The following is a 14,972-nucleotide window of genomic DNA, read 5'->3' as shown; positions in this document are numbered from 1 at the left end:
ATTGCACTTTCTCGCACTTTCTGCATTTGAAATGAAATGAGAGAGAGCAAGAGATGGTGAAAAAGAGAACGAGAGAGAAAAGCAAAGTGCAGAGAAGTGCCGTTGAAACGACCAAACCCAATCCAAAGTGAGAATCTTATGTCGGATTGCGGTAGTCCAAAAACAGCAGTGACGAACACGATGACGATGCCGAGTTAGTCATCGTGGCCGTTTACTCTCGGCTCCTTTTCTTCCACCCGCGCCGGGTGACAGCGCCAAAACCGAAAAGGAGATAGCGTTGCGACACTTACGCGCCGCGCGCGGCGATGCGTTGCAACATTTCACGCGGCCTGTCAAGGTGAACGCCTGCGAAAGGCCTGCGACCGTGGCGAGATCTCTACCTCTCGTCCAATGTATCATCTCGATCGCTGAGGCACCCTTCGCGCGTGTTCCTCGCTTCCTGGTGTGCTGGACGTTACTGGCCATCGAGCATGGAAGACTACAAGTTTCTCTTCAAGGTCGTGCTCGTGGGGAACGCCGGCGTAGGCAAGACCTGCCTGGTGCGACGATTCACTCAGGTAACGTTTCTCTTAGTTGACTTTGGCGATAACAAGACAAATCAGGGAAAACGACGATGTAGTTTTCGTAGTCGTCATCGTCACCTCGTTAACTTGCTCGCGTGACGAACTCTCGCGCACCGTTCACGCGCTGTTGCGTTTCCCGGAAGGGTGGAAAGTTCGTTATTTATGCATCGTGCGGATGATGTCATCTACATATGTCGAACGCGATGTTCTGAAATACTCGATTGTATTCTCTCCGATTTCTTATGGTTATAATTTATTTCGAGCGCATGTTCAGAGTCGATGCATTTATCTGTGAAAGCTTTTTTCAAATTTAGTGTCTGCAATCCATTTTTTATCTTGGCAATAATTTTTACCCTAAATCCTTTGAAATTTATAGGGTTTATTTCCACCTGGACAAGGTGCAACAATTGGAGTTGATTTTATGATTAAGACTGTTGAAGTAGAAAATGAAAAAGTCAAGGTATACAATTTGATACAAGCTTGTTAAATATATGATATATTGAATATACATCTAATTTGGTTGTTTTCTCTTTTGTCAGTTGCAAATTTGGGATACTGCGGGTCAGGAAAGATTTCGTTCTATCACTCAAAGTTATTATAGATCAGCTCATGCATTGATATTAGTTTATGATATTTCTTGTCAACCCACATTTGACTGTTTACCAGATTGGTTAAGGGAAATCGAAGAGTATGCAAGTAATAAAGTTCTTAGGATATTAGTAGGTGAGTATAAGAAAAGATATAAATTAAATTTTAATAAATAAATTAGAGGGGCGCAATGTTCTATAATAGCAAGTTGTGCGTAATTTTATGAGAATAAATTTTCTTTAAAACATCAGGAAATAAAATTGATCGGGAAGATAGAGAAATACCAACACATGTAGGAGAAGATTTTGCACAAAGACACGGAATGTACTTTTTAGAAACATCTGCGAAAGAAGCAGAAAATGTAGAGAGATTATTTATGGAAATAGCAGCTGAACTTATGGAGGTAAGCAAGAGTTGCACGTTTCATCTTATATCACGTCTCATCTCGTTCGTGATATATCAACAGTTACATATTATTTTAGCAAGCACGCAGTAAGGAATTACCTCGATATGAAACGAACACAACTTCAATAAATGGTAAAACGACATCGATCGGTGATACTAGCAATTGTGGTTGCAGCCGGCTCTCTTAAGTAATTTTTGTATGTAACATTAAGTATTTCAGTAAGGTATTTTTAGTTTTATATATATATATAAAAATGATATTATATCTTTTTTTATCAATACACGGTGATTGAATAATGAGCGTATAAATATTCGGTAACTTAAGAGATATCTAGTACATGCGTACATCTTTAATACAGTGTTATTGTTTAGCATTTAATAATATTATATACTGTGTTGTTTTATGCTACGTTGTAAGACATATTTAATATTTAAAACAGAGATATAAGAGAGAGAGAGAGAGAGAGAGAGTTTAAACATATTAAGCACTAGCTTTTGTATAGAACACTTAATTTTTATAGATATACAATTACAGCGCAATTTATATATACTCTATTATTACCAAATCTAAATATTAATACCAAATTTGATTTAATCGAGGTAATCCATGCTGTTTAACATTAAGTTGTTTAAGTATCTGTTTCCGTATGTGATGAGAATGCATTTCACATAATTGTACAATATCTTTTGTTACTTCAAAAGTACAAATAGTCATTATCACTATAGATTTTGGTAACCTGTCCAAAATCTTATTAGTAACAATAAGATTTTTACAACATATTACACAAGCCTACAATGTATAAAGTTATTTTTAAAGTGCAATATTTACATGTGTTTATCGTGCTATTTTGAAAAAAAAAAAACAGCTCACTATATTGCTGATAACAGCATGTTAAAACTAAAGCATAGATGACTTAACACTCTAATATACAGTAATTGGTGAGAATCTTTCCTTATTTTAATAGGAATCATCATTTGCAAAAGCTTGCAAATTCGCGGATGATCTGAACATATAGACATGTATTATTTGTTGTATAATAATGTAGGAGAAGCGATATATTGCAAGATATGTATAACATTATTATACATCTATTATAGCATTTATGTGATCTAATTTTTTGTTATATATTTACTTTATATATTTGTAATTATGGTTTATAGGTAATGGTTGATTTTATTAAGTATTCTATTTATATCTATTGTGTGTAATGTTGGGATTGTGAAAATTGTTTTTTATTTATGTTTCTATAAATTAAGATCTCTTCGTTAAACTGCTAGTATTGTACTAGTATTTTGGCACATTACTCTAGTCTTCACACTTCTTTTATGTTTTATACACAATTAAATACAATATGCATATAATTGTTAACGATATGTATATTGTGTTATAAACTCTACTCGTGGCTAAAACTCTTTATCTTACTTTTAAGATATAGTTTGTAGCTTATCACTACCGCGCGCACGCGATAGTAAGTTTTTTCTTCTTTATACGGATTATATATGAAATTTAAATGACAAATATTCATAATTAGTTGAAATCAGAGAAATATGATCCTTGGAAAATTATTACATTCCTAATTTTTACATATTCTTTGATATTGACTTGAATTTACATACTACGCTTATACGCATTCGATAAGCTCCATTCTATGTTACTTTAAATATAATTAAATGTGTCTTACTTTATAGTTGATATCCTAGATTTTCTAAGATTTTATAAATTGAGTTAAATTAATACACAAACGGTTCGATTGAAAGTTACTCCAAAGAGATTTTATATAACAATGTTTTATTATATGATTACACAATGTAAGTTAGTAACAACGCAAAATACGAATCGTAACTTGTAATAAAAACCACATTGGTAAAAACATATCAATTCTTTTTATATGGAAATACAGAATGCTGCTATTATTATTATTGCTATTATTATTACGTCAAATAGCATCATGAAAAAATATGTATAGATTTAATATAAGCCATCTCATGTAAACACATTGCAACAATAACAACTACATATTTATACTCAATGTAATGTAAGATCACTTTTTTTTTATTCATCACAAATCATAAATAAAAAAAAAGGAAATCGTTCTTAACTAAAAATGTATATCTAGTAGGGTATAAATACAATTATGATTTAATATTTATACTTTGATTACAAATATTGGAAAAAATCATTTAATTGTGCTTGTTTTAAGGATAAATTGAACAATTGTTGTTGTATTTTAGTATCCAGTACCACCGGAAGTACAGCATTTTCTCTGCAGTTACTAATATATAAGACACCTTTCTTTTCAATGTCTTTATTTACTGCTGTATACACTATTGGAATAGCTCCTTGTTCAGGTGTCTGCAACAAACGCATATTTATGTAAATTGATTAATGATAATAATCCGGATAAATTTGGAAATTTTTAGTACGAAATATCATTACCTTAAATCCAATCATAAGCAACTTAACTTTGCTTACATAGCTGTTGTTGAATAAATCTGTTTTCACGATACCTGGATGTACAGAATATATCCGTATGTTCAACGATCTATTCATTAAAAGTTTTTGTAACGTGGCCGTGAAAATTAGTTGCGCTAACTTACTGTTTGCATAAACTGCTTGCGTCAAGTTGCCCCTGAAATGATAAGACACTTGTAATAAAAGAAAATTACGTATCAACATTGGGCAATAGACTCGTATTCTTGAAATAATTGCATAATGTATTATACGTAAGTTTTATTGTACAGATATTTTACAATACGATTAAATCTGCGCAATAAAACTTACGTATGCGTAATTATTTGAAGAATAGGGCCCAGATAAGAAAACAAAGCTAGAAAATTTTTTATACATACTTGCAATTGATGTCGTTGAAATTTGCATCTCCAAGCATATAAGCGCAAGAAGTAACATTGATTATTCTACTGCAATCATCAGGTCGCCCGCCAGTTTCCAATAACGGTAACAGAAGCGATGTTAACAAGAAATGTGATAAATAATTTACGGCCCATTGTTCCTCAAATCCATCTTTTGTTTCGTGATATGGGACGAACATGACACCAGCTGAAAGAAAAGGAAGATACTTTGTATTTACACGTACTCTGCATTATTGAGAGAAATTTTCCCGTGCGGCCGACATACCATTGTTGATCAGTATGTGAACTTTGTCATACTCCTTTTTTATTCTCTCTGCGAATTCCCTTACCGATTCAAGAGAGGAATTATCAAGCTCATAAACTTTCGCCTGTCCATTAGTAACTCCAGACTTTCTAATCTGAAGGATGGTTTTTTCTCCGGCGATAATTGTCCTACAAGCTAATGATATGTTATGAAAAACATTGCAATAAAATATAAGAATAACAACAGTACTGCATTAATGAAAAAATACCGATTATAACTTCCATGTCACATTGTAAAAGCTTCTTGACCACTATTGCTCCTATCCCCCTAGAACCGCCAGTTACGATCGCAACTTTACCCGGCGTAGAAGGCAAATCTAAAAGGAAAAGATATTGCTACAGAATATAGAGCAAATATTAAAATCAGATGTAATCTCGATAATTTAAAAGATATGTATAATCATTTCCTTCGTTGACGCACATTACAAAGTAATAACGAACGAGCGAATTCGAAAATTTACTCGAGGTAAATATTCAAGACAACCAACTCCTCACCGAAACTATTAATTTGAGATATTTTTGTAGCGGAGATGGTTGAAAGTAATTTTCATTAAAAAAAAACTAGATGATGACCGGCTGATTTGTCGAAATATTATAAAATTAAATTTAGAATGAAATTCTGATTTTTTTAAAATATTGTAAGTTAATATTGAGAAAAATGCACATTTGATGTATAATGTGTCCTTATTTGAATATTTATCTCCACAAGACAAATTCTCCCTTCATATCTTACCGATTTTATTGTATTTAGCATTCCATAGGTCGTGTATAATCGCTAGCATACCCAGGATGTTGTATTTGATCTCGTAGAGTAAGTATGTACCGGCGGCACGCCATGTCTTGCGAAACGCACAATAAACAACGCCACCGAGAATGCAAATCGAGAGCAACCCGAGTAACATGTTCCACACGAATTTGGTGATGAAAAACTAATGCTGTTTCAATGCGCAGGTCGACGACTGGGAATGTAGCGGTCGTGAAACCGGTTGGCACCGCGCGCACTCGAATGCGAAGTTAAGGACTGGACTCCTCGAGACGAACGAGAACTGCTCACCGTTACACACACTTCTCGCTCTACATCCAACAAGGCTTCTACCGTTACACTGTCCGCGCGATAGATAAGGTGTATTCAGTAGACGTAACGGTTGAGTAATTCGTTATCGTAATTGGCCTAAATTTAATCTTGTAGTACATATTAATAATCACTGATTGTTGATCGTTGAATGTTGTACCGTTGAACGTAGTCACTGAAGATATCTATCTGTGGTATATGAAGGGATGTTATTGCGACCTTTTCTCTCGCGATAATTAGGTCAGCTGAAATGCACGAAAAAAAGTTTACTCGTTAAAAATAAAGTCACAGAAAGGACGATGTTAACTGCATGAGAGCCGGATGAAAAAAAGATCATTTTAATCTTTCCACGCAATTATTTCTAAAACTACTCGCTATTTAAAGATATATTTCAGATGACACTTAATCGGTTTTCAAGAGAGCTGCTTCCCACATAGCAGAGATGTCTAAAACATATCATAGGGATATCCTAAAGATATATTTGGGATATCTTCAAGATATCCGTATGATGTCTCAATGAAAAATTTTTCATATATAATTATATAAAATTATATAAAATTATATATAATTATACATAATTATATATTATTATGTATCAAATTTGTTCATTCATGTTCATACATTCTACTTATATATATAATTATATATAATTATGTATAATTATATATATAAATTCATATATAATTTTACATAATTACGCATAGATTTATATGTAATTATACACATTGTTATACATAATTGTGTATAATTATATATAATTTTATATGATTATATATAATTATACATAATTATGTATGGACAAATTTCATACATAATTTTGCATAATTTTGCAAAATTTTTCATCGGGGTATTTGGGACATTCTTGCTGTGTGGATTACGATGAGCATAATATTTTTTCTATCCGCATAAAACGCGAACTATTATTATCTTTTTCCTGTTTTATGATTGTAAATCTACCCTGATAGCCAAACGTGCCAAAAGCAAATTTCGGCAAAGCGTGCTGCAAGTTTTATCAACAGAATAACAACAAAACTGCAGCACGATTTGCTATATCAAGTAATGTCGGCAAAATGTGTGCAATATTGCGACACGACCTGTTAGCAAGCGTGATAGCAAACTGCTGACAAAAACCGGACAAGCTATCATTAGTAGTATGACGGCATATTGATAGCAGAAACTGAGCAAATCATGCCGAGCAATGTGTGATAACAAATTTGCAGCAAATAGCGAATAAGATGTGCCGAGCAACGCGTGACGGCAAATTTGCGGCAAAAATCGAGCAAGATGTGCCGGCTATGAACAGGCCAAAACTACCCGAGTAGAATTTGCACCTTATGAGAATCTAGTCATTATATAATAATGCTCGATTTTTGCCGTAAATTTGCCATCACGCCTTGCTCGGCACGTCTTGCTCGCTGTTTGCTGCAAATTTGTCGTCACACGTTGCTCGACACGTCTTGTTTGGTTTTTGCAGCACTCTGCCCTCAAGTAATTTTGGCATGCTTTGCCGACATAATGCCAGCATAATGGTAGTATACATGCTGCAAATTTGCTGCAATCCTATGATTGATTTTGCCAGCAATTTGTCGGCATATTGCTGACATTTTGCTATCAGGGTAAGGGAGGAATCTGATTATATTATATTCTTTGTAAATATAAATATTTCACTTATTATTTTTTATGAGAGTTGTTACTAAGAAATACGTTTTATTTGAAGGTAGAAAACGTACTAATGAATAGAACATCTTCATGTTTTATGTTGTATCGATTGACTCAGCTCTCTTCACTTTTCAATGCCGTAAAAAACTGATTTCAGTATGACTCATTTCAGCAATTTCAACACGTACAAACGATGCATGTAATAATGGTAAAATAACGGACAGTTTCATGTTTCACGATAAGCCGATTTTTTAATTTTGTATAACGACGATATCACTAGCACAATGTCTCGTTGTGCAGTTTATATATATATACACATATATATATATATATACATATATATATATATATATATATATATATATATATATATATATAATATTATATTATATTATATATGTCCTTGAAAGATTTGTGCTGTTAAGGGAAATACTGCGAATTACTAATACTAATTATGACCCTTGTAGCATTTGAAAAAGTATTTTATAAGTAAAACTCATTAGTTTGGCCAAGGATCATTAAGAATATACTTTCGCCACAAGATATTTTCACCTCTCGCAAAACATTTCACGCGCTTCGAGTGTCCTATTTTTATTCGCGCGTGCACTTGTATATTCTCGATTTCCCATGCAGCACAAATGCCTAAAAAATCCCAGAGACGTTCCAGAGATGTCTGATATCTTTGGGACGTTCTTAGGATGTATTTTGGACGCTTGTACAGTTTAAGTTCATATTTCCGCCATTTTTTTCAAATCTTAATTCAATATTTTACACAAAAATATCCCCAAGACTTGAAGTCTCAAGAAAAGATAAAAATATAAAAAATTTAATAATTGCAAATTTCATTATTCGATTATTATCTTATGATAGTTGTTGCTACCTACATCGCAGAAATGCTTTCTTGACTTTTGATGTTTGACACACTTGTCTGATAATGAGAGTTCGCAGCATATCGACAATACTGGATAACAGCTGATGTGGTGACACATGAGCGCTACTTTTCCTTTCTCTCTTTCAATGATAGATCCAGAATGATAGGCTAGGCGAATTCTCCAACGTCACTGATCTGTGTTTACAGAGTGAAATAGTATTTGCTAATAATCTAAAAAATACCCTAAAACAAATCACAGCTTACATTCGACAGGCTCGAACACGTCCTTATGTCACAGCGGTAGCCCGGAATTTCAATGTGCACGTCGTTATCAACAGTTGATAATCAACGTTAAAACCTCAAGTAAAATCTTTAAAGTGGGGTCTACAATATAAATCGTAGAGTCATAGAAATTGGCCAATTGCGGTCGATTATTCTTCTCATACTCGATCGCGATTGGTCAATTTCTATAATTTTACGACTTCTATTGTGGACCCCGCTTTAAACATCGCTATTAATGCACGACTAACAGACCGTGGTTGATTCTTTAACGGTTAATTTTAGACAGTCAAAAAACAGAAAGAAGAAAAAACAGTCGATGCTAATTAAAATTCACGCTGATTATCAGGTGTTAGCCTACAGTTTCTACTTGCATAAGTTATTTAATGGCGAATTCAATTGGAAGCATTGGCGCACTTGTGCACACTAACGATATTTCATATTCAGTTCTTATATTTAAAATTGTCTTAAATTCGCCTTCGAATGCTCCGTAATCAATGTAACAATTTTGTTAGCATCTAAAAATAAATATAAGATAATTTTAAATGTAAGATAAAACTCTACAAACACAGCTGAAATATAAGAATGGACTGTGAATCAACTTTAGTGTGTATTGGTGCGCACTAGTGTTTTCAATCGAATTCGTTATAACCGCGATACAGAAAACAGTTCAAATATTTATATTCGATAAAGGCAGTCGGTAATATCAAAACTCCAAGATTATCTGAGGAGTTCTTTGCTCGGCGCGCCATCTATCGCGGTTTATGATCGAAAGTGAAGAGTATAGCATGAGCGTCTAGGAAAAGCGTACTTTCCATGCCATAAAAAGATATTCACACACAGGATGGCGTCACACGATCGTCAAAAGACGCGACATCCGCGAGAACGATCTGCAAAAGCGCCGCGCGCGACATCTGCAGACGAAAGTGACAATCGTGAAAACGCGACTCAGCCAATGTGTTACAAGGATCCCGGTTACTCGGCTTGTAGTTTGTTACACGTAGATCTACCGAATAGGTTGATCCGTGCGATTGTTTATTGCTATTACAAACGTATAGAATTGCTGCGCCCATCAGGTTTCGTGTGAGGTACGAGTGAACACGTAAGTAAATTAACGTTTTAGATATTATATTTCGTCATCAACATAAATTGGTTTCGTTTAAAGTACAAATACACTTCGCTCTTGTGTGTCATTGAATGACGACGTGCAATTCACGGTTTGTCGTATAATCCACTCATCGTGAATAATGATCGAGAGAAAAAACAGGTGGAAGTTGTTTGTGCGGTCTATTCTTGACATTGCAACACGATCGGATTTTCGCGCGACACGATCTGGACCGTTGCGTGTAGTGGAGGTGACAGTATTCTGATTCGCGCGATTCCCTTCGCGCTAATAAATAAGCAACGTTTCTGAAGAAAGCGCGACTACTTTCACTTTAGGAACGGGTGATGTAATCACCGATTCCTCCTGCGGCGATGTTTATCGTGTTTTGCATCTTTATTAATAACTTACAAGTTATGCAAATTCTTCTCGTGAAGTATTTCATCAAGAACTAGAATTAACGGCCATAACAAATACGATCATAAAAAAAAAGTATAGCTATATATACACCTTTCTTACTGATGTCTTTCATGTTGTAGCTTCAGGATGGCGGATAATACTAGAACGGATAGTGGTGACTCCTCCTCGCCACAAGTAGAGAAAGGATGGTCAGAATTAAAGCAGCATATTGTAGAGAATAAGATCAATTTTGCACTGTGGCTAACAAGATGTTTCACTATTATACTGACCATTGGTTATATTATTCCTATATTTGGGTATGTATTTCCTTACTTTACGATTGGATTATTATATTTGTGTAATCAAGTAATTTTTATTAATATATTCTACTTTTATTAATATTTTCTATTTTTATTAATATATTCTTTTCTCCTTTTTTTCAGCAATCCTTTTAATATATACTATAAGATACTGATGAATAATGCAGCAACAAGTGCACTGCGACTTCACCAAAGAGTGCCACGTGTACAGATCACTAGGCAATTTTTAGAAATGTTATTGTTGGAAGATTCATGCCACTACCTGTTCTACTCGCTGATATTTTTGTATACAGCACCAGCCACATGTATCCTTTCAAGATTTTAGAATTTATTTTAAACTTTAATACTTAATTTCTATTTAAACTGAACAACTGAATTTTTAAGCAGCAACTAAATTCTTTAGTAACAAATCAAGATGAAACCAAAGCATATTTAATCCTAAACCAATATATATAGTGGTACTCACGCCAGTTTTCCTGTTCGCTCAGTTGCACATGGCCAGTTATTTTCTTACATTGCTAGATGTAAGTAAACATGCCAGCAAGCTGATTATGAACCAGTTATTTGTGGAATGAAATTATATAGCATATTTGCATAGTCATTGTAAAATCATAAGTTATCTTTCTTGCTTGTCTGTTGTGCAGTGTCTAGGACACAACTATTGGTGGGGCGCTCGTCTAGGGATATCCTTGGTGGAGTTCCAATCGCGAAAAATTCTTCGTCTGTGTGCTTTATCGGAAATTATTATTTTACCATTTACAGCTGTCCTAGTATTCACGTACGTATCACACAAATCAATCATAAAAATAGGTAACCAAAGATATCTTAGAAAAATTTAGAATTAATGTCAATTTGCATCAACCGTGTGGTAAGCTAACTAACAATTAAATCATGTCTTTGTTTTTCCTTCAAAATCAACAAAGACACATGTTTTAATAATTAGATTGCCATAATTGCCTCGATTGGTGCAATTAAGCTTATGAGATATAAAACGATATAGAAATATTTTCACCAGTTAAAATTTTTATATACATCCAAACGAATTAATATAAATTTGGGTCAAGTAAAACATGAAAACAATTTTATATTTTTAATTGTTATATAACTGTATCATGCGCGAAATAACAATATAGTAAAGTATTTAAAGTATACAGAATGTTTTTTATTCTCTTGCAGGGGTCGCGCTGGCTTACTAACACCTTTCATCTATTATCAGTTTTTGAAACTGCGACTTTCATCTCAAAGGAATCCATACACGCGTAATGTATTCTACGAACTCAGGAACGGATTGAGCTCCGTATCGAAAAAACCGGCCGTTCCGAATATTATTCGCAGAATAATCGACGCTTTGCTCTCAATCACTCAACAAATGGCACCGGTCCGCCAATAATAAATACTTACGATACTATTCTCGAATTTTTTCTCGTTCAAGACAGATCTCCTAGGGTTCTAGGGTCCACTCTCAGCGACACTTTCGTGAATAGTTAGCGCAAGATGAGTGCCGACATCAAAACAATCCCCATAGTGAATGTGTATTATAAAATAATTTGTGAGGTCGTGAAAACAATCAAAGTATGAAGGGTTTCTTATATTAGTAATTATAATCTTTCATTAATGAATGTCAAGTAAAAATATAAGGGTATATTTCGTACTAATATCACACAGAATTCATCACTTAATTAAAGACACAAACGGTGGCTAGGTTTGGTTGTTTATATTTTATACTTGTCAGGATAAAATAAGATTTACGAACAAAATAATAATGCACATGTATTAACTTCATGGTTCCGAACGTAATATGAGTTTGAGCTATGGATTTGTAATAAATAGGTAATGGTATATGTATAGTAGAATTTTTTTTAGTGTTAATCTTATGTTGATTCTTTCCTTTGACTAGCTTAAACTTTGTTTTGTCCAGCTTAATGATGTTAAAAAAATATGTGATATTTATTATGTAAAAAACAAACTTCTGAAATAATTACATTATTTCTAAATAGCAAAATGACAAATCAATTTAACATCTATTTGGAACAAGCTCAATATTTACATATATTATATGTGTTTTGTCAGTTCTTCTGATGTAATCTTATAAATTGATGTATTTTTTGTTTAATATTTAAAATTCATCACATTTAGCTGCTATATTTAGGAAATGCGCGACTTTATAAAAAGGTTCTGGCATTCACCTGGCATATGAGTGACAGTTTTATTTGTTCAATTAAGAATGTTTTCACTGGATATTTATAAGGAAATTTGGAATGTAAACAAATATTGATATAGTGTATCATATATATGGATATATTAAGAACAAAATTATTCAAAATTATATTTATTTCACATATTTTGCAATCCAGATAATGTATTAAATACTTTTGGATGAAGAGAGATTTTGATTTTATATTTAGGGAAGTGTATTGAGATTCGATATCAGATTTATATATATATATATATATATATATATATATATAAATAAAATAAAACTGAGTGCAACTTTTTCATAGGGTCAATGTGGTTTGTTTCAAGTGATTTAACTGTATACACTTTACATACAATCGTACACAACCAGAGAATTTAGATGGGACTCACCCTCGCATTCAGCAGTAGCAATCAGTGTTAAATATATCTTTGAATGATTTTGTAAATGAAAATGATTATCAATATACTGATATAGCAATTAATCTTAAAATGTACTCAATAAATCTTTATAAATAAAATATTAATTTATAACACATACGTTATATTTAGCGTAAATTCCTATCCTCTCCCATTATTAAAAAGTTACTTTTGACACACTAACAAAGTACCAACAGAGATCTGATTTTCTGTATTTATTTATTATTCAAATGTCATTACACAGCGAGAGGGGCAGCTTGAGGCATGTCTTTTGTCGGCTTCACCTCGGAATTCGGCTGCATTGGGGGAATCTCATCCTTAGGTTCCGCGATAGATACATAATCGGGAAGAGGCTTCTTCGGACCAGTCTTACCGACGGGATCCCACGGGAGCATAATCTTTACTTTGATCCCCAGTACACCTGAAATTGTATAAAATTTTCATTATTTAATATCATATTCCCCTTACATAAATGTATTATTGATATATTAATGCATTGTTATACTATCTCTCTTTTTCTCGTTATTATATTAATAATAAAAATACTAAAAAAATCACTGCACCTTGTCGGAGCAGTACGTGGCGGGTCGCAGTGTTCACATATTCGTTGGTTGGTTCACCGGAATGGATCATGAGACCATCGACGAATTTCATCGATTTCGCTCTCTGACCGCGCAATTTCCCACTAACAACCACTTCGCAGCCTTTGGCACCTGATTCCATGATGAAGCGAAGAACTCCATAGCACGCCCTGATTGAGAGAGTGAAAATGAACGAAGAATTGAGTACAGGTGCACACAGAGAAATGCAAGCGGTGAGCAATGAGAAAATTGACAAATAACACTCGATCATTCCTAGACCTAGTAAGAGTGAATCGTCATCTGTAGCAGGTTGATTGCTGAAATTTTTCTGTGGTCTCCCAGACTTACCTTCGAACAGCCAGACCTCCGATGAGCTTGTACCGAAGTGACTCTGCCTGCGCGATCGCGCACAATCCGCGGACGGCGACTTTTTCGGCGTACAATTCAACGTTCTGCGGCTCCTTGAAGTTAAAACGCTTTTGCACCACAGACGTTAGCTCCCTGATTCGGCGTCCCTTCTCGCCGAGTACGCTCTGTGTATGGGTGGCTAACAATATAATCTCCGTCCGGTTAGGCGTCACACGGACCTCCACGCCGGAGTAACCATCCTCGGCGAGCTCACGAGTCAAGAACTCGTTAAGCTCGGCCCTGAAAACACCGTCGCCTACGAACTGGAAACAAAAGGAGAAGATAAATAAATACGAGACCGGACATCTCTTCACTTTAAGGTTAAGATAACCTCAAAATATACACTCCCCGATACAAACACAACGGCGAGCAATGAATTTTTGCGACTCTAAGAAAAATTACGATGCAACGGATTTAAATTAACACAATATCGCACAATCGAAGTAACGACAAATAAACTTGACACGTGGAATCTTGAAACCAATGCATGGACAACGCTGAAAGCATCCGTATCATCCACAAACCTCGTCCAACAAATTTACTTGATTCTTGACGAAATATCGTCCCGACAACTTCCAGCGTTGTTGCAAACAGCATATTTTCATATAAACTTTTATTATAAACCATAAAAAATTACCAACCTTCCTTTTCTTCGAAATCGACCGATTCTCCATATTTTACGACGGATCATAAAAGGAATATCAGCACCGAAAGACTCGATCATTCGACTCGGCTCCAAGCGGAAGCGCCGTTAAATATTCTTCAGGCTCGTACACAAAGATGTTTTATCGTTTCTACATACAGGTGACATAATGCTACAGCCAATGGGCATCTAGTACTGCTGCGTTTACATTTTGATTGGAATATTCCTTTAGATCTAAAAATATATGCGCCGAATGAGCGGTCGTACTTCCAGATACACCCAATATTTTTTATAT

The 14,972-nt window shown here is 34.3% G+C and overlaps 4 protein-coding genes across 5 annotated transcripts; 2 read left to right on the top strand and 2 right to left on the bottom strand.

The window, feature by feature from the left end:
* Nucleotides 1-144: 144 nt before the first annotated feature.
* Nucleotides 145-3,473, top strand: LOC116849825 (ras-related protein Rab-30-like). Its single transcript, XM_032827388.1, has 5 exons — nucleotides 145-557; nucleotides 940-1,023; nucleotides 1,103-1,286; nucleotides 1,403-1,554; nucleotides 1,634-3,473. The coding sequence occupies exons 1-5, from the start codon at nucleotides 471-473 to the stop codon at nucleotides 1,742-1,744; spliced, it is 618 nt and encodes a 205-aa protein (XP_032683279.1). The 5' UTR covers nucleotides 145-470; the 3' UTR covers nucleotides 1,745-3,473.
* Nucleotides 3,422-8,676, bottom strand: LOC116849824 (retinol dehydrogenase 12-like). Of its 2 annotated transcripts, XM_032827387.1 has the most exons (9): nucleotides 8,597-8,676; nucleotides 8,346-8,527; nucleotides 5,464-6,047; nucleotides 4,940-5,047; nucleotides 4,693-4,866; nucleotides 4,407-4,614; nucleotides 4,155-4,186; nucleotides 3,994-4,064; nucleotides 3,422-3,909 (listed from the first exon to the last, which is right to left on the bottom strand). In XM_032827387.1, the coding sequence occupies exons 3-9, from the start codon at nucleotides 5,630-5,632 to the stop codon at nucleotides 3,715-3,717; spliced, it is 957 nt and encodes a 318-aa protein (XP_032683278.1). In that variant the 5' UTR covers nucleotides 5,633-6,047; nucleotides 8,346-8,527; nucleotides 8,597-8,676; the 3' UTR covers nucleotides 3,422-3,714. The 2 variants fall into 2 exon arrangements, with proteins under 2 accessions (XP_032683278.1, XP_032683277.1); XM_032827386.1 differs by having other exon boundaries at nucleotides 3,994-4,186; nucleotides 8,597-8,675.
* Nucleotides 8,677-9,545: 869 nt separating this feature from the next.
* On the top strand, nucleotides 9,546-13,163 carry LOC116849765 (Krueppel homolog 2). The gene is made up of 6 exons (XM_032827252.1): nucleotides 9,546-9,713; nucleotides 10,253-10,429; nucleotides 10,556-10,737; nucleotides 10,889-10,956; nucleotides 11,077-11,210; nucleotides 11,609-13,163. The coding sequence occupies exons 2-6, from the start codon at nucleotides 10,260-10,262 to the stop codon at nucleotides 11,820-11,822; spliced, it is 768 nt and encodes a 255-aa protein (XP_032683143.1). The 5' UTR covers nucleotides 9,546-9,713; nucleotides 10,253-10,259; the 3' UTR covers nucleotides 11,823-13,163.
* Nucleotides 13,164-13,245: 82 nt separating this feature from the next.
* On the bottom strand, nucleotides 13,246-14,840 carry LOC116849766 (40S ribosomal protein S3). Its single transcript, XM_032827253.1, has 4 exons — nucleotides 14,676-14,840; nucleotides 13,975-14,297; nucleotides 13,609-13,796; nucleotides 13,246-13,466 (listed from the first exon to the last, which is right to left on the bottom strand). Exons 1-4 carry the CDS (start codon nucleotides 14,706-14,708, stop codon nucleotides 13,282-13,284), a joined length of 729 nt encoding a protein of 242 aa, XP_032683144.1. The 5' UTR covers nucleotides 14,709-14,840; the 3' UTR covers nucleotides 13,246-13,281.
* Between the last annotated feature and the right edge of the window lie 132 nt (nucleotides 14,841-14,972).

The sequence above is a fragment of the Odontomachus brunneus genome, unplaced genomic scaffold (genome assembly GCF_010583005.1).
Source record: "Odontomachus brunneus isolate Ranch 3 - 2012 unplaced genomic scaffold, Obru_v1 Obru_scaffold_126, whole genome shotgun sequence".
NCBI classification, from domain to species: domain Eukaryota; kingdom Metazoa; phylum Arthropoda; class Insecta; order Hymenoptera; family Formicidae; genus Odontomachus; species Odontomachus brunneus.
This window is presented reverse-complemented; position numbering and strand designations above follow the sequence as displayed.

Bases quoted from the DNA above. Each gene is read 5' to 3' on its own strand.
- LOC116849765 (XM_032827252.1), top strand. From the start codon at position 10,260: ATGGCGGATAATACTAGAACGGATAGTGGTGACTCCTCCTCGCCACAA. The intron at 10,430-10,555 runs GTATGTATTTCC...CCTTTTTTTCAG, and splicing joins TATATTATTCCTATATTTGG to CAATCCTTTTAATATATACT. The intron at 11,211-11,608 runs GTACGTATCACA...ATTCTCTTGCAG, and splicing joins ACAGCTGTCCTAGTATTCAC to GGGTCGCGCTGGCTTACTAA.
- LOC116849824 (XM_032827386.1), bottom strand. From the start codon at position 5,632: ATGTTACTCGGGTTGCTCTCGATTTGCATTCTCGGTGGCGTTGTTTAT. The intron at 4,615-4,692 runs GTATGTCGGCCG...CTTTTCTTTCAG, and splicing joins TCACATACTGATCAACAATG to CTGGTGTCATGTTCGTCCCA. The intron at 3,910-3,993 runs GTAATGATATTT...CGTTTGTTGCAG, and splicing joins TGCTTATGATTGGATTTAAG to ACACCTGAACAAGGAGCTAT.
- LOC116849766 (XM_032827253.1), bottom strand. From the start codon at position 14,708: ATGGAGAATCGGTCGATTTCGAAGAAAAGGAAG. The intron at 14,298-14,675 runs GTTGGTAATTTT...TTTTGTTTCCAG, and splicing joins CGATTTCGAAGAAAAGGAAG to TTCGTAGGCGACGGTGTTTT. The intron at 13,467-13,608 runs GTGCAGTGATTT...ATACAATTTCAG, and splicing joins CCACGTACTGCTCCGACAAG to GTGTACTGGGGATCAAAGTA.
- LOC116849825 (XM_032827388.1), top strand. From the start codon at position 471: ATGGAAGACTACAAGTTTCTCTTCAAGGTCGTGCTCGTGGGGAACGCC. The intron at 558-939 runs GTAACGTTTCTC...TGAAATTTATAG, and splicing joins TGGTGCGACGATTCACTCAG to GGTTTATTTCCACCTGGACA. The intron at 1,024-1,102 runs GTATACAATTTG...CTCTTTTGTCAG, and splicing joins TAGAAAATGAAAAAGTCAAG to TTGCAAATTTGGGATACTGC.